Source organism: Dromiciops gliroides, chromosome 2 (assembly GCF_019393635.1).
Source record: "Dromiciops gliroides isolate mDroGli1 chromosome 2, mDroGli1.pri, whole genome shotgun sequence".
In the NCBI taxonomy this organism is placed as follows: Eukaryota; Metazoa; Chordata; class Mammalia; order Microbiotheria; family Microbiotheriidae; genus Dromiciops; species Dromiciops gliroides.
The window spans coordinates 351,699,854-351,716,904 of NC_057862.1; the positions used below are offsets into that span (position 1 = coordinate 351,699,854).

Sequence of the window (17,051 nt, forward strand, 5' to 3'; positions counted from 1 at the left end):
TTGGGGAGGAGACAGAGGAGAAGTTCCCAGAGGAGACTGAAGGAGACAGAATCAAGAATATGAATAGAAGGGCAAATCTGGGCAAGATGAGTTAGCTACCTCTTAACCAGACACTGTGAAACAGGGAAGAAGATGGCATGGCAGATGGTCTCTATTTTCTTACTCCAAGTAACTATACAATTTTAACTTTTTGTTTTTGGACTTTAGCTTCCCTTCCCCCTTCCTTCACTCTGCCACCTTCCACCTTGGATAATAAAGTGACATTCAAACAGTCATCAACTTCTATGGATTCTTATTTTGGAAACTTTCATTCTGCTTGGGTTAGCTCCAAGTCACCAAGTATAATCCTTCCAGTGACTGTCAGGCCTAAATGTCTGCCCTGCTATTGAATTCTAAGGACCTCCAAGTTTTTCTTTCTGCCCTACCTCTACACCTATTAGACCAACCCCTAGTTACTACCATCTGACCTGCTGATGTACCTTAAGAACCTGGTGCCTGGCTACTTACCCCAACATGGACCTTGCCAACTCACCTGCTGATGTACATTAAGAACCCAGGTCTTTGTTATCCACCCCAATGCTGAACCTGCAGGATTCCTGGATCTTGTCATCTCTTGTACCATAGCACATGTGTCCCCATGTCTAAATCATAGTTCTTCGCAAATAGTTAAATGCTCAATAAATGTTTTTTTTCATTCATTTGCCTCTATTATACCAATCATAATCATAGCATCCAAACTTACTGTAATATTTGTATAACTAGTCTTTTGCCTCTAGTTTCTTTCCTTTCCACATTTAAGCCACAAACTGCTGACAGATTAGATTCAACACCTTCTACAATATGGCTTCTATCTCTTCAATTCTAACTCCTTTATATTGCTCACAATTTCCATACTATTTCTCTATATGTTATGCAATAGCCAGACTGGATGTGGAGTTAGAGCATCTGGGTTCAAGTCTTGCCTCTGTCACAATCTGTGTGACCTCCGTCAAATCACTTAGCCTGAGTCTGTTTCCTCATCTGGAAAATGAGGGGATAGATGACCTCCTTTCACCTCTAAATCCAGGATCCTATGGTGATATTTGTCATTTGAATACATTTTGTACTTTCCTACTGCTCATGCTATTCCTTATCCCTTTATACCCCAATTTCCTTATTTGCAAAATAAAGAGGCTGGACTAAGTGATTTTAATTTCTCCCAGATCTGAGTCTTAGAAACTACGCATATTTATGACTCCTTATCAGGGAAAGAAGTGAGCACTGCATAACAGCAGTCTCAATTGCTATAGGGTTTAGAGGATTATTAACTTCTCTCTTTACAATACACCCAGTGAAAGTAGGTGGACCAAGTGTTATCCCCTGAGAATAGAGGTGAAGCAACTTGCCCAGGTCACCTTGTTCATTGCATGACAGAGTACGTATTCTGTGTACTCTGACAAGTCTTTAGACTCTCAATATTCCATTATACTCTCATGTTAAGCCCTAATTCTCCAGTGTAGAAGATGACACTGCCAAAGCATTACCTTTAAAAAGAGACGATGAGAAAAAGGTCATTTCTCATTTTAGAGGCTATTCCTTTCATTCTGAATAGCACTGTGGTAAGAGTCAGATATTTTTTAAAAAGTAGCTAATACCAACATTGTGAGATGATCAACTGTGATAGACTTAGCTCTTCTCAGCAATACAATGATCCAAGACACTTCCAAAGGACCCATGATGGAAAATGCTCTCCAAATCCAGAAAAAAAGAACTGTGGCATCTGAATGAAGATTGAGCCATACTATTTCTATGGGGTTCTTTTTTTGTATTTTTTGAGGTTTTTCCCTTTTGTTCTGATTCTTCTTTCACATTTTACAACTAATGCAGAAATATGTTTAACGTGATTGTACATATATATGTATATGATTGCTTTCTATCTTGGGGAGGGAGAAAATTTTGAACTCAAAATCTTATAAAAATAAATGTTGAAAACTATCTTTACATGTAACTGGAGAAAAACAAAATACTATTAAGATTGGGGGGGGGGATAGCTAATACTCTAGGGAGCTTATCTCTGAGCTTAATTTTCCTGTGTCTACAGGGAAACAAACTACAAGTGGATCTCAATTTTGTGTAATTACAGAGGTAGTGATGATACAGTGAAAAGAAAATTGGATTTGGAACCACAGAACCTGGGTTTTAATTTTCCCTCTACTTCTTAGTACCTGTATGACTTTGGCAAGTCTCATGACATTTTTTGGCCTGTATTCTTACCTGTAAAGTAAAAAAGGATGGATTGATTGACTCCTAAAGTTCATTCTACTTCTAAATCATATACACCTATGAAGAGGTTGTCAACCCAAAAGATGTCCCAACTCAATCTTGAGAAGAGTTTTACTCAATTAAAAGTTAAGGTCAATTATGAGTATCAATACTCTTTATCAAATAAAGCTGGAATTTCAGAAATCTAGCATCAGCAAGCAGTGATTTCCCTGAAATCATGAGAATCAGTCAATACCAGGGGTCTTTTATTCATGGTTCTTTCTTCTAAGCCATTTTTCCATCAAAAGTTATTTCATAAAACTTCTTGCATGTTGTTAACTTCCCATTGTATTGACTAAAAGGATCAGAAGTTTTCCAGTGACTCCTTGTTGCCAGCCACAAAATGTAAACTCCTTAACCTGACAGTCAAGGTTTTGCCCAAATCGGTGCCACTCTTCCTTGCATTCTACGATCTTGACTCATTGGTCTCTGGAACCACACCCTAGTTTGCATGTGATATCATGAGCCTGTTTTTTGCCCTTTTTTGTATCCTCAGTGCATAGCAGAGTACCTGGCACACAGTAGGTACTTAGAAATGCTTGTTGACTTGACTACTGCCTTGATTCCCCATCCCTTCTACCTATTTTTAAAAATCTAATGTGATTGACATTTCCTCCACAGAACTTTCTCTGACTCTCCCAGTTAGTTATGACCGTTTTCCTTATCAGAACCCATTAGAATAATATAGGTGCATTGCACTTATATACTTATAACACATAGGACTTTATATTTTAATGTGTGTCATATCCCCTAGTAAAATGTAAGTTCTATTGGAGGATTTTGTATTGACCTCAGTGCTGAGCATAGTAGGTATTTAATAAATGTCTACTGATGGAATACAATTCAAAATAATTTAACTCAAATTTATTGTTTCCAACTTTATCACTCACCTGAAATTTCTCTTTCCCAAGTTACCAATGATCTATTAACTGCCAAATCCAATGGTCTTTTCTCAATTTTCATCCTTCTTGACCTTTCTCCGGCATTTAACACTTCTGTCTCCTTTATGGTTTTTTTCTAATATAGCTCTCTTTTGATTCTCTTCCTACGTGTCCAACTGCCTTTTCTCAGTTTATTTTGCTGAATTACCATTCCTGTCTTGCTCCCTAATAGCAGGGCTAAGCTCTGTGTAAGATAGTTCTCACATAAGAATGTGAGTGCCCTGAGGACAATAATTACCTTTACTTTTCTCAAATCCCTAGTATTTAGCACAGTGCAGATAGTGATCAGTAACTGCTTTTGATTAGTGACTTCATCAATTCCTACAGGCTGAAGGATCTCTATTATACAAATGAGTCTCAGATTTATATTTGGCTCTAGTTTCTCTCAAGTTCCAGTACATCATCCACTTTTAGACATTTCCAACTGGATGCTCCACAGGTATCTCAAACTTAGCATGTCTAAAACAGAATTCACCATCTTTCCCCCAAAACTCACCCCTCTTCTAAACATTTTTTTTTCCTGTCAAAGATACCAACATTCTTCTAGTTATCTAAGTTGGAAACAGCCAAGTTAGTAGTCACATTTCCAATCAGTCACCAAATCTTTCCATTTCTACCTCCTTAACATCTCATATCCATTTCCTTCTCTCTACCCACAACTACCACTCTAATTCAGGCCTTCATCAACTCTCACCTAGACCACTGCATTCATTATTCACCTTGTCACAATTCTCTCTCTCCCCTCTCCAATCCATCCCATACACACCTATCAAAGTGATGTTCCTAAAGCACAGATCTGACTACTGTCACTTTATTGGCTCCCTATTACCCTTAGAATCAATTTCCATCTCCTCTGTTTTGACATTTCAAGTTCTTCTCAATGTGGCTCCAACCTACATTTCCAGGATTAATATAGACTGCTTCCCTTCACATACCTTATTGGCCTGGTTATATTGGTGAAAAGGAATTTACCACAATACATAATGAACCCAAGAAAGATACAGAACATTAAGGGTTTTTGTTGTTGTTGTTGTTGTTTTTTTAGTGAGGCAATTGGGGTTAAGTGACTTGCCCAGGGTCACACAGCTAGTAAGTGTTAAGGGTCTGAGGCCAGATTTGAACTCAGGTACTCCTGGCTCCAGGGTCAGTGCTTTATCCACTGTGCCACCTAGCCACCCCCAGAACATTAAGTTTTAAAGTTCCATTTACTTTGATGCAAATGAGATGAAATATAACTAGAGTTCACAGACTCTAAGAACTGGAATTAGAGTTCTTTGAGGTCATCTACTCCTGCTTCTTTTACATACAAGATTGGAATTCTGTACATGGTCCAGGATTGGATGCTATCTCAGAGATGAATAAAATATCATTCCTTGATCCTTGAGCTCACAGACCCATAAGAATGATCATGAGGAATAATACAATTTTCTATGTTGTTATAATTATGCAGTGTTTTTCAAATTGGTCTAAATGTAGCAACCTTCAAGTAGCACATGACCATAAGATTACTTAAGAGACTGAGGAAAAAAATAGATAATTATCCATTTTCACTAGTGACTAAGATGCAATATAAAAAGGGAAGTCTTACTAAATGAGAAGATCCCAAAATCCAGTTTTTTTCTTATAAAGGTGGTAATTTCCTATAGTGGGAGGGAGAATCCTATCTTTTACAAGCCCTGCAGTACCTCCAAATAGTTTTTCATATCCACCCAGTCTAGTTTTATCTTATGCTAATCTCTTTCAGTTATTTAGTAGACTTCCCATTCTCCCATTCTTGTCTTGCCTGCTGCAGTCTCCTCTTAGCTCACCCCATCCATTAATTTTTTGGGGGAGGGGCAATGAGGGATAAGTAACTTGCCCAAGGTACCATCCATGAATTTTGAAATGGACTTCCCAACCCCACCTTCATTTGAAGTTTCTCCCTTTCTTCAGGACTGAAATCAGAAGTGTCCTCTTTCCTAATGCCCCCCAGGTTAAAGTTACTTTTCTTTCCTCCAAGTTCTTCTCGTATGATGCCTAGTCCTCTGGTTTGTATCATTCTTTCCCTTTGCATCAGTTATGTGTTGACATTTTTCCTCCCCTATTAAATTATAAACTCTTTTAGAGCAAGGCCTATTTCATATCTCTCTTTGTATCCTCAACAGCAACAATAACAACTAGAGATCTCATTTATAAAGTGCTTTAAAGATTCCAAGACCTTTTTCAAACATTTCACTGAGGCATCCTCATGTAGTAGATAATAGTGTGCTGGAGCTGTAGAACACCTGGTTCAAAATCCTGCCTAACACCAACACCTGAGGGTCACAAGCTCTGTGAGCCTCAATTTCCTCATCTTTAAAATGAAAAGCTTTGACCAAATGACTTAAGAGCCCTTTCAGAGCTCCTTCTTTGATCCTATGACACAACAAACCCGTTAAGTAAAATCTATACATATTACAGCCATTGAGTATGTGATGAAACAGGTTTAAAGAGGTTAAGTGATTGGCCCACAGCCATACAGCTCCTAAGTGTCAAGAGGCAGGATTTGAACTCATCTTTCAGACTGCAAACCCAGCTACTTTTCTACTACACAATGTTGCCTTCCCAAATGTCTTGCATTACAGATACTTAATAAATGTTTAAATAAATGGAATGTTCTAGTTGGGGACTTATGGATGACTTTCTTTTGAAAGCCTAAGGTGAAGAGCAAACCCCCCCCCCCCACCGGGCCCCATCTAGATAACAACATTCCCTAATTCATGAACAATAAGGAATCTTTTTTTCCCCCCATCATTTTGGGAAGGGAGGGGTGGTTTGTGGTTTTGCTTTGACATTCAGGGAAACAAACAATGATTTGGCTGATTTCTGTAATGACGCTTAGAAATCTATGGTTGAAAGCCTTCTTAGGGAACATTAAAAGGGATTCCAGAATGAGGTGGAAGTGATCAGCTTGGACTAATGATGTGTGTAAGCCATCATCCAAACCTAAAGTCTAGATAAACTTTTTCTTTTTTCTTTTTTTTTTTTTTTAGAGGGGAAGTGTGCAATGGGAAGAAAAACTGTGTATAGTGCCCAATATAAGCAGAAGTGGGGTGGAGAAGTGGAGAGCTGGTCTTTGAGTCAGGAAGACCTAAGCTCAGTCCTGCCCTGAAATATCTTGAGGTTTGGTGACCTTGGGCGAGTCAGTGAAGTTCCCAGTGGCCTAGGCAGCAACCTTTTTAAAAGATTCTAAGTTGCAGAGAAGGTGCCAAACTGCAGTAACAGAAAAACTTTCTCACTAAAAGCAGATGAAATCACAGGTCTGGTGAAAAAAAAAAAGGGTGGGGGGGTGGTCTATATAAATGAGTACATACTGTAAGAAATTCTATAATATAAATTAAGGTTCATTAATCTCATCTAAAACTCTAATGTTTATAATATAAATGAAAAATGTTTTAAAAAATGTACAAGTATTTTTGAAATATTCAATTTTTTCTTGTTTAAAAAACTTTCATTTTCCATTCTAGAAATTGGACATTAACATATTTCAAACCCAATGGGCCTATTTTGGTGGAGTTAGAGCCCCGTCTTGTGGCTGTTTAGTATATTGCTCCTGAAGACCAGGAAATCCTGAGTCCTTGGCCAGGTTCCCCCAAGATCACTGGCATAAATGTATTTTAGGTTCAAGAATAATTAAAAAGAAGCAAAGAACAGTTCATCTTAGACTCTATGAGTTATAAGGGGCCTTAAAAGGTCAAGAGCTCCAGCTTCACACCTAGCACAGGAACTGTGTCTACAATGTCTCTTCAAGAGGCATACAGCAGGGCTCTTTTGTGTATCATAAACTCCTCTGGAGTCTGGTGAAATTTATGGGCCCCTTCTTGGAATAACATTTTTAAATGCATAAAATAGGCTAAAAAGGAAGCCAATTAAATAGAAGTATAGATATCAAACTAGCTAGAAATCAAAAACAAGTTCATGCATTCTAGGTTAAGAACTCTTGGCCCAGGGGGGAAAGTCCGGAACTGTACATCAGAAGAGATTAGTCCAAGTCATTGCTCTGCCACATCCTGGTTGTATGACCTCGGTGCAAGTTGTTCACTTCTGGGTCTCAGAATCCTCATGGAGATAATAAAAACTGCAATACCTCGCCTCAAAGTCCATGAGGGAAAATCATGTTGCCAAGTGCTATAAGCAGGGGAGTTATTTTATAAGCTGTTACTCAATTTTTAGCTGACAAGGAAACACAACCCCTCTCGAGGCCTATCATTCCACTGCTGCACTGTTTTAGATATTAAGACACTTTTTTCTTGTATCTGAAGCCAGGGCTTATATGTCCTTTTAGAATTCATGTCTGTAGTCCAAAGATCCTCAGCTTTTCCAGCTGTTCTTCCTACAACTTGGTTTCTAGATGTCTCATCTTCATTATCCTTCTGTCTTCTTCTCTTTCCTTAATTTAAAAAAAAATTCAATTCTATACTATAGCCAATTAAGGTCTAATATAGAACTGAAATACTTTTATAATACATACATGTATATATATATAGATATATGTATATATCTATATATATATATGCTCTGCACTTAATTTTTTTTTTGGGGGGGGTGAGGCAATTGGGATTAAGTGACTTGCCCAGGGTCACACAGCTAGTAAGTGTTAAGTGTCTGAGGCTGAATTTGAACTCAGGTCCTCCTGACTCCAGGTTCAGTGCTTTATCTACTGTGCCACCTAGCTGCCCTTCTGCACTTAATTTTAAAAGTTTCATGTTGACATTTTATGTTTCACTTCTGAAATAGTACAAACATGGCTGCCATATGTGTGTATGTGTGTGTGTGCGCGCGTGCATGTATGTATAACTTTCAATTGAAACACTATTTCCCATTCCTGCTTTAAACAAAAAACATGGCATGTTAGAATCTTATTATTGGAAGGGACCTTAGAGGTCCCTACTCCAACTACTACTATGGCAACCACTTCAGGACTAGTCAGGATTGGCACAAAAGTTTTCAAATACTAATTTCCCAAGTGTCAGCACTATAACAAAGAGACAAACTAAATGACTGAGTTTAGGTCTTTGGAGGCTAAAGACAAAATCCTTTAGATGATGAAGTGACTCCTCAGTGCTTATGGTAGCCATATTGTACCAGCTTTAGGACTTCTGCTGGAACTGAGGTCTCTCACAAGAGAGACCTCAGTTTGTATTTGCCCTGAGGAATCATAAATAAATGGTAAGGTACGTAAAGGTGGAGTAGGGCTTGTAGTATACTTTGGTAGCGTTCTCCCCACCTCCCAATAACAGAAAACATGTTTTTATTATATAACAGAACAGGGTTCTGAGCTGTTTGTGGCTTTTATAAGGGAGCTAAGTCACTGAAGAGCACTGCCAGATGATTTTGTGAATTTCACAACCACCTAGTGAGCTAGATAATATTATCCTCATTTTACAAACTGGAAAGTAAACAGGGGCTGAGAGGTTAGGTGACTTGCCCAGGAGCACACAGCTTATAAGTATCTGAGGCTGGATTTAAACTCAAGTATTCCTGGCTCCAAGTCCAACACTCTATATAATGTGCCACCTAGCTGTCTCTATACCTCATGGGATTTCCTGTAGATTGTGAAACCCTTTCTTTAATAAGGAGCTTCTCAACTAATAATGGCATGTCTTTACCAATCTTCCTGTTTCAAAGAGAACTGGCTTTTTAAAAAAAACAATGCAGAGGAATCAATGACCCTGTCTGGGTAAGAGCACTTTAATTTTTCAAAAAAGCAAAACAACCACAAGATTAGAACAAATAGATTTAACATTTTAGAAAGCCTAAAGCAACTACAAAGATTTCTGCAACAAAAGTTCATTCCTTGATTAATTTAGATTTCTTTTCTTAAAAGCCTTGCAAAACTAATCAGCAAATAAGGTTCTAATTTGTTTTAAAGGTTACATAGCTAATACTATAGAATCACGTGTTAAAAGCTTAAAGACAGCTTATAAATCATCTAGTGAACCCTCTTGCTTGGCAGAAGAACAAAAAGAATTTGACCAAGGTCATTAAACAGTATCGTGGGATTCCAACTCAAGTCTTCTGATTCCAATCCAGAGACCTCTTTCCACTATACCAGACTTCTCCCCCCAAAATAAAAATGTTTCCCCCAATTCAAAAATTTAGAAACAGGTTCATAAGTTTAAATGACTTAACCAAGATTATTAAGCTTCCAAATGTTTACCACGGGGCTCTAATCCATATATTCTGACCAAATCCAATGCTCTTTCCCTTATGAGTTAATTATTCATAAATTTAGAGCTCTGCTGCCTACACAGTCATGGGTACAAATGGCTATTTCTATAGCATTTCAAAGCACTAAGAATGTTTTAGGAGCTCTTTCTCCTTGAAAACAGGAGATAATACCTATAAACTGCTCTGAAAACTTTTAAAGTGCTCTGCAGGGGCAGCTAGATGGTGCAGTGGATAGATCACCGGCCCTGGAGTCAGGAGTACCTGAGTTCAAATCCGGCCTCAGACACTTGACACTTACTGGCTGTGTGACCCTGGGCAAGTCACTTAACCCCAATTGCCTCACTAAACAAAAACAAACAAAAAAAACCCAAACAAACAAACAAAATGCTCTGCAAATAAGCTACTGTGATATTTGACCCCAGAAAATAGTTTAACCTTTACTGTTACTAGTGAAAGAGGAGACATGGGACAGGTCAAACCACATAAGCAGGATTGTCTTTTTCCATTAATTATTTACTTGAAAATGCAGGCAATCATAGGGAAGAAAGGAAGATGAAGTTTTCTTAACATTAATACACATCAGAAACAAACTTGAATACACAATCTGTCAATGAGGCAGATGTAGAGATTTACAGCCAGAAAATCTGGGGCTTGAGATCTGTCATAATTTGCTAGCTGTGTGACTGTGGGCAAACCATTTAATGTCTCTAAACCTCAGTTTCCTCACTTGTAAAATATGTATAATACTTAAACATCTATATTATAGGTCTTCTACAATAAAAGTACTTTGTAAACCTTAAAGTACAAATGTAAAAATTATTGATAATATTAATAATATATAAGAAATAATTTATTATCAAAGCAAGGGGATATGGCGAATTTATGTTTGTTAGGAATTTCAAGGTCCCTAGATGAAAAGCAATATATTTTAACATGCATATAAAAAAGTATATATTACAGTCAAGAATAATTAGCATGCTTATTATTCAATTAGGGATTGGTTTGTAATCCTACTATAAAGGATCATGATATATGGGATGACTTGATTAGAACCATATACCAAAAAATAGTGACAAGGTAGATATTGATGTTTAACTTAAAACCAACATTTCGGCACACTTGTGGAAATTCAAATGTGCTTTCATGTAGTGATAGGCATTAGTGATTTAAATGTTATGACTCATTTTAAGTCAGTGTTACAACAGAAATATAAACAAGGCCTCGACTTATCTATAGGTTAGTAAGTCTCTTTTATGGCTGGCATCACACTGTATTGTTTCCATCAGGAAAAGAGTACAGTGGAAAAAGCTCTAGACTTTAGACCTAGATTCTAGTACTAGTTTTTGCCATTTAGTCATTTAAACTACTCTAAGTCCATGTTTCCTCCCCTGCAAGATAGGGATAAAAACTCTTGCCCTCAGATTATTTTCAATGAGAACTAAATGAGATAATATAAAATACTTTGTAGTTGTAAAGGGTTATGGTATATGAGCCATCGTTATTGTAGAAAAATAAAAATTTAATCACTAGCCCAGCTAGTTCACCAACTGCTAGCTATGTCACCCCTAACTTAGCAAATCAGAAGTTTTAACATCAGCAAACATACAGCATGTATTGAGAAAAAAGTACTGATGCCCTAATTTTTTTAGGCGCCCCAAAAGGGAATATGGGCTACAGGGAATAGAGAAAGAAGAACACATGTACTCACAGAGGTGAATGAAGGGTCACAGGCAATTACTGTTTTTCAACAGATGCTGAATATCACTGCAAAAATAGATCTGATCTTGTCCAACCTCTACTCACAATCCTTCACTGCCTCCCTAGTTTGAACTATGGTAATGGTTCATCTCATTAGCTTGATAGTCAGACTTTTGTGACCTGACCCTACTCCTTCATATTACATCATCTCACTCCATGTACTCTATGCTCCTGCTTAAGCAGGACTACACTTCTTTCCTCTGACCATGTCCTTGTTTATGCCATTTATTAATGTCCTGAATACCTTTCCTTTCTTCTCTTCACCAAAATTCCTATCAAGTCTTTAAAGGCATCTGACCTTCAGGAAGCCTTCCATGTTGGTACTGACTTCTTCTCTTTTACAGCCTCTTTCCGTCCCTCCACTCCCCTCCCCCCATTCCTACCTCTTCTTATCCCCCAATCCCTCACCATTCTTGGATTCCACGAAGCATCTTGGATTTCTCTAATACATTTATTATTGGTGTAGCATTATAGTTATTTATATATTTGTTACAGTCTCCTTAATAGAAAATGAGCCCTATGAAGTCAGGGACTATGCCATAATTCTACTTTGTACCTTCCCAGGCATTCGGGGCAGCACATACATAAATTTTTTTTTTTAGAATAAGATGTAGCTCTGAGCTCTGCCTCAGGGCTCTATACCCAGTATGCACTTGATAAATATCTTTTAAGATGGGTTTTTTCTAGGTTAATGCCCAGTCACTTGTGCCAATATGATGAACTTGAGTGAGATCTTTCTTCAAAGTTTAACTTTTAATTATTTAAGTATTTTAGGTCAACAAGATGCAAATACTTTCAGAGAACCATTATCTACTTTATCATGAGATTCAAGGCATCTTCAATTAGAAGGGATGATGAGAAACAATCTTCCCCAATTCACCCATTTTAAAGAGAAAACTGGGAATCAGAGAAGAAAAGTAACTTGTCAAAGGTCCCAGAGATAATAACAGGGCTGAGATTTGCACCAGGGCTCTCTGCCTACACCACAATCCTCATACAATCCCAGATCCTTATACTTCAATATATGAGAAAATCAAGTTTAATTTGCCAAAATGGCTTGTGTCAGATGCCAGAAAACTTATGAAACTAACTTATGAAACTAAAGAATGAAATGATAACCTTTACCAAGTCTGCAGCAGCTGCTGGGAATAGAACCATACCTGACTCAGATACCAGTGGCACATGGGAAAGTTTGCTCCTGGCTCTTGTTAGAGGTCTTCGAGGGTAGTCTTCATTATACTCCATTTCAAAATTCTCAGACTGGGAGCTTCCTCTCCTGTCATCCCCTGTGGCCCCATAGACATTCCCATTAGTCCTCTCATCATTGGCTGGGCTTCGAGACCCACCATGTGGGAGAGTCCTAAAGGAGAATTCTGATCCTATGCCATTGGGACCATTTACAACACAGGCTCTGCTGGTGGAAGGTCGTTCCTCATCAGAACATCTGCTAGTTCTGTTTTGTGGTTCCTGAGACCTACTGCAGGAGCACCTGGAGGAAACTGAGTTTTCTCTATCAACGGCCCCTGAACCCTCAGTCTTACAAGGAGAGCAGACACATGGCTGGGATGGGTCTGGGGCTGGGGTGCTGGGCTCACCAGAGTTGCCAGTCACGGTCCTTACAAAGTCAGGGCTTTGAGGAGCAGCATTGCAAGAGGGGGAGTTGCCCACAGAGCCTGGGCTATTGCCACAACTGGGATAAACATCTTTGCTTTTCTTCTTCTCAGGCATGTCGCTGGCTGCTTTCATATCTGCTTTGATCTGTTCACTTGTGACCTGGCAGCCTTTTTCACAGCTATTTTCCTCAATGGAGGATGACTTCAACTGGCCCATCTGATGGGAGGAGCTGCATCTCTTTCGAAGTGGTGTCTTGCCTTTTCCACTCACTGATTACAGAAAAAGAAGAATGTGCAGTTAGGATTTTGAACACCTCTCATAACAAAAAGGAACTCCTCTAATATATATGCTGTCTTCTTTGGTTCCCTCCTCTTCAATCGCACTGACAAAATCCTAGTTCAGTCTCTCATTAGGAGAAAGCTAGAAAGCGCCATAGTGCACGGAGCTCTGCGTCTGTTGTTGGGAAGACCCGAGTTCAAACATGACTTCAGTTTGCCTCAGTTTCCTCGACTGCAAAACTGGCATAATAAGAGTACTTATTATGTAGCATTGTTATGAGGCTTAAATGAGATAATATTTATAAAACATTTAGCTCACTGCCTGGCAAATAGTAGGCCCTAGATAAATGCTTATTCCCTTCTCCTTCCCCTTCCCTTCTTTAGTATTGCAGTTGCTACCTAATAGGTCTTTTTGCCTCCCTCACCCCCACCAAATCCACCCCTCTCCATCCTTCATATCAGAATTGTCTTTTTGACTCAGACATCTATTCATGATATTTCTCCACTCAAAAATCTTCAATGGTTCCTTACCACCTAAGGTACAGATTCCTAAGCTTGGCCATTGGCATGGCCCTCTACAATTTGGGGCTGGTCTATCTTTCCAGCTCTATCCGAGGTCAGATTTAGTTCTCTCCAGGCTGCACCCAAGCTGATCATACTAGACTCTCTGACACCATGTTCCTGCACCTTTCTGCCTCCATACCTTTCCTCACATATTCGTATTCCTGGAATATAGCCCCTCATCACTACCATCTGCTGAAGGCCTAGTCTATCTTTAAAGGGCCAACTCAAAACAAAAACAAAAACTCCTCCAGGGAGCCTTTTGATTTCTCATTTTGAAATGAGCTTAGTCCTCCAACCTGACAAAGCACTTTTTTATCTACAACTATGTCTGTTCTTATTTAACTGTAAGATCCACGAAGGCAGGAATTTTGCTTTATTTAAACTTATCTCTCCTAGTGCCTTGCACATATGAGGCACTTAATAAATATTTGCTGAATGAATAAGGAACCAGAAGCATCTGGGTTTAATGTCGATGTGAGGGTTAATGTGTGTGGAGGTGGATGGGTGTCAGGCAATCTGGTTTTTAATCTCAGTTTTATTAGTTGGCTGGAGGAATGTGTTCTAGTTACCTAACTTTTATAAATCAGTTTTGGCTCAGTATGGTCTGCTGGTACTTTAACCATAAAATGTCAAAGGAGATTTTAGTGGAAGGGTACAAACATTGGCTAGAGATTAATTCAGGCCAAATTTTCTAATAAGGACAATGATATAAATATGTCATCTGGCCACTCACCTGGGAGATGCCTGGATTCTACTGGATCTCTGATTTTGTCCTCTTTGTCAGAGTAGTTCTGAGAACTGTTCTTAGCAATGCAGTTTCCAGGGGCTTCCATACTCTCTTCCTCATCTTCGCTGTCTGAATCATGAACAGTAATTGGTGTTGCTTTTGCAGTAGGCTGAAGACCACTGGGTCCTGAACAAAAAAAGCAAAGAACAAATAGTTAACCATGGTCCAAGGAAGATAATCTATGAAAGACTGTTTTCTAGTTATGGGTATAGCATCATGAATTAGGGAACTGCTTGGCATTTGTGTACCAGTCTTTTAGCCATAAAGTTTAATGGATAGCACAGTATAACAGAAAGACTTGTACAGGCCCCAATATTTGGTAGGCATGTTGGGGAATAGAACATAAAGGTATTATTATTAAAATTTATTATTAGTTTTTATTAACAATAGTACATTTATATAGAGTTTCATGGTCTACAAATATTATCTTTACTTACAACAATCCTGCAAGGTAGGTAGGGCAATATTATGTTCCCATTTCACAAATAAGAAGACTGAAGCTCAGAAAGGTTAAGATACTTGCTCAAGGTACCACATCTAGTAGGTGGCAAAACATTTAAACCTAGGTCTCCCAATTACAAAGCAATACTCTTTCCACTACGCCACATTCACCAAAAACATTTCAACAAAACTATTCTAAGTATTTACTTAAATTTATCAATATATTTGAATAGCCATAATATTATGACAATAATCAACACGGAAAGGGAAGAGGAATGGGAGGCCATTTATTCTAAAGCAGACATAAACTGGGCAAAACTCCAAAAATGAAGGCAGCAACAGGTTTCAGTTTGAAGAGACCACAATAATTATACATTCAGTGGCTATAGGCCAAAAGAAGAGGAGTCACTCAGAGCAACATTTTGCTGTTATCAATGGTAACTAAAATCTATTTGTCAGGGACTAACAATGGGCAATGGTGGTGGTGGTGGGAGGGGGAGACACTTGAGATTACCTGCTTGTTCTTCATCAACCTCCATTGGAAAAACAGCCTGGCTGTGAGTTGGGCCTTCATTTCTACTCTCTCGATCCTCCTGAGGCACTTCTTCCATCTCATTCAATGCTAAAAAGGAGGGACAGAGTTAAAGTGTGATCAAAAAGATATGGGGCAAATATTTAAGTATTAAATCCAATCACAATGCCAATCCTGAAAAGCTCTGCAACATTGTTCATTATAGGAAGAGGGATTATTAAACTTGTTTGGCTTATCTCACAGAGAGTAAAATGAAGAACAAAGGAGGAAAAGTTGCAGAGGGACAGACTTCTGTCTTGTTATATGGCAAAAACTTCCTAATAATTAGAGCTGTCTCAAAGCGGAATGGACTGACTTTAGGTTATGGTGAGATATCCTATCCTTCTAGGTCTTCAAGCAGAGGCTAGCTGACCACTTGTTGGGAACATAAGGGGTTGAAATGGGAGGAATGGACTCCTATTCAGGGGCTTGACTGAGTGACTTCTAAGGTCCCTTCCAATTCAGATTCTGTGATTCTGGTCAGGAATATACTTTGTACCATATGTGATGCAGACAACTGACACAAGTACCAGAATGTTTCCTGTAGGTGGGAGGTTGGGACAAGGATGACGTCACTGATATCCAGAGACCGACCTCAGCAAAGGTAGAAGGATGAAAGAGCACTTGGTAGCAAAGTCAGGAACAGGTGTATAAAGAAAGTTGGCTGGCTAGGGAATAGGAAGAAACATTTTTAGGCACCATCTGCATAAATCATATTCCCTTCCAAACTTGACCCTTAAATTCCATCTTCTCCCTTTACCACTCACCAAATCATCAATGAATAGCACTGTGGAATGATCATAATATATGACTGAGAATTCAAGGGGGACTTAGAAATACTCTAACCCAATATCTTCATTTTAAAGACCAAAAAGAGTCCCAAAGAAGTAACATGCCTAAGGCCATGTGGGTAGTAAGTAACTAAGCCTGGCTTTGAACAGAGAACTTATGACTGTAAATCCAGGAATCAAGCCATTATTCAAGAATGTCTCTTAATAACCATGGACCCAGTGGTGGTTGGAGGTATTTGGGGAGTGAGGAAAGGGATAAAGGTGTGCATATAAACTCAACCAGAAGAGAGTATATATATATATATACTAAATGAAGCCATACTTTACTGCCATCTACAGTTGGGAATCAAAAATAGCATAATGCAGGATATTTGAAAAGTCTTAGAGCAGTTTTAGGGGCATCTTGTACGTGGCCAATGAAAGTAACAAATTAATGTGAATCACATTTACATTTCTAATGTGAATTCAAATCATCTATCTGAATTTAAATCTTCATTATAAGTAATTAGTGCCTGTCAAGGAATGGTAACATGTAATTTCAATCTTACATTTCTGGGAAAGATAAGCTGTCAGGAATTTCATATATCATTAACATGTAATCAGTGGAAGGTCTTCTTTAAGCTATATAATCTTTCCCAAAGTAATGATAAATAAAATGAGACTTGAGTTTCCTAGTCTCTAATTAGACTCAATCCAAATTCCTCAAACTGGTATTCAAACACCTTCATTCAACTTTTTCTCTATTCTCAAACAGATTCTTAGGTCATTTAGGCCAGTCCTTTAAAATTACTCCAATCAATTATTCATTCATTTCTT

The 17,051-nt window shown here is 38.4% G+C and overlaps 1 protein-coding gene across 5 annotated transcripts in view; it reads right to left on the bottom strand.

Annotated features, from left to right (window-relative positions):
* Window positions 1-17,051, bottom strand: part of FBXO38 (F-box protein 38) — a 117,798-nt gene that overhangs the window by 14,816 nt on the left and 85,931 nt on the right. For 4 of the 5 annotated variants that reach the window (XR_006354898.1, XM_043986157.1, XM_043986156.1 and 1 more), the window contains 3 exons: window positions 15,388-15,495; window positions 14,379-14,558; window positions 12,350-13,072 (listed from right to left, as the gene is read on the bottom strand). Coding sequence is in view for 4 of the 5 variants with exons in the window: in XM_043986157.1 (XP_043842092.1) it covers window positions 12,350-13,072; window positions 14,379-14,558; window positions 15,388-15,495 (1,011 nt within the window). In the remaining variant the exon portion in view is untranslated. The remainder of the gene's footprint in view (window positions 1-12,349; window positions 13,073-14,378; window positions 14,559-15,387; window positions 15,496-17,051) is intronic. The other variant, XM_043986159.1, reaches the window with a different exon arrangement.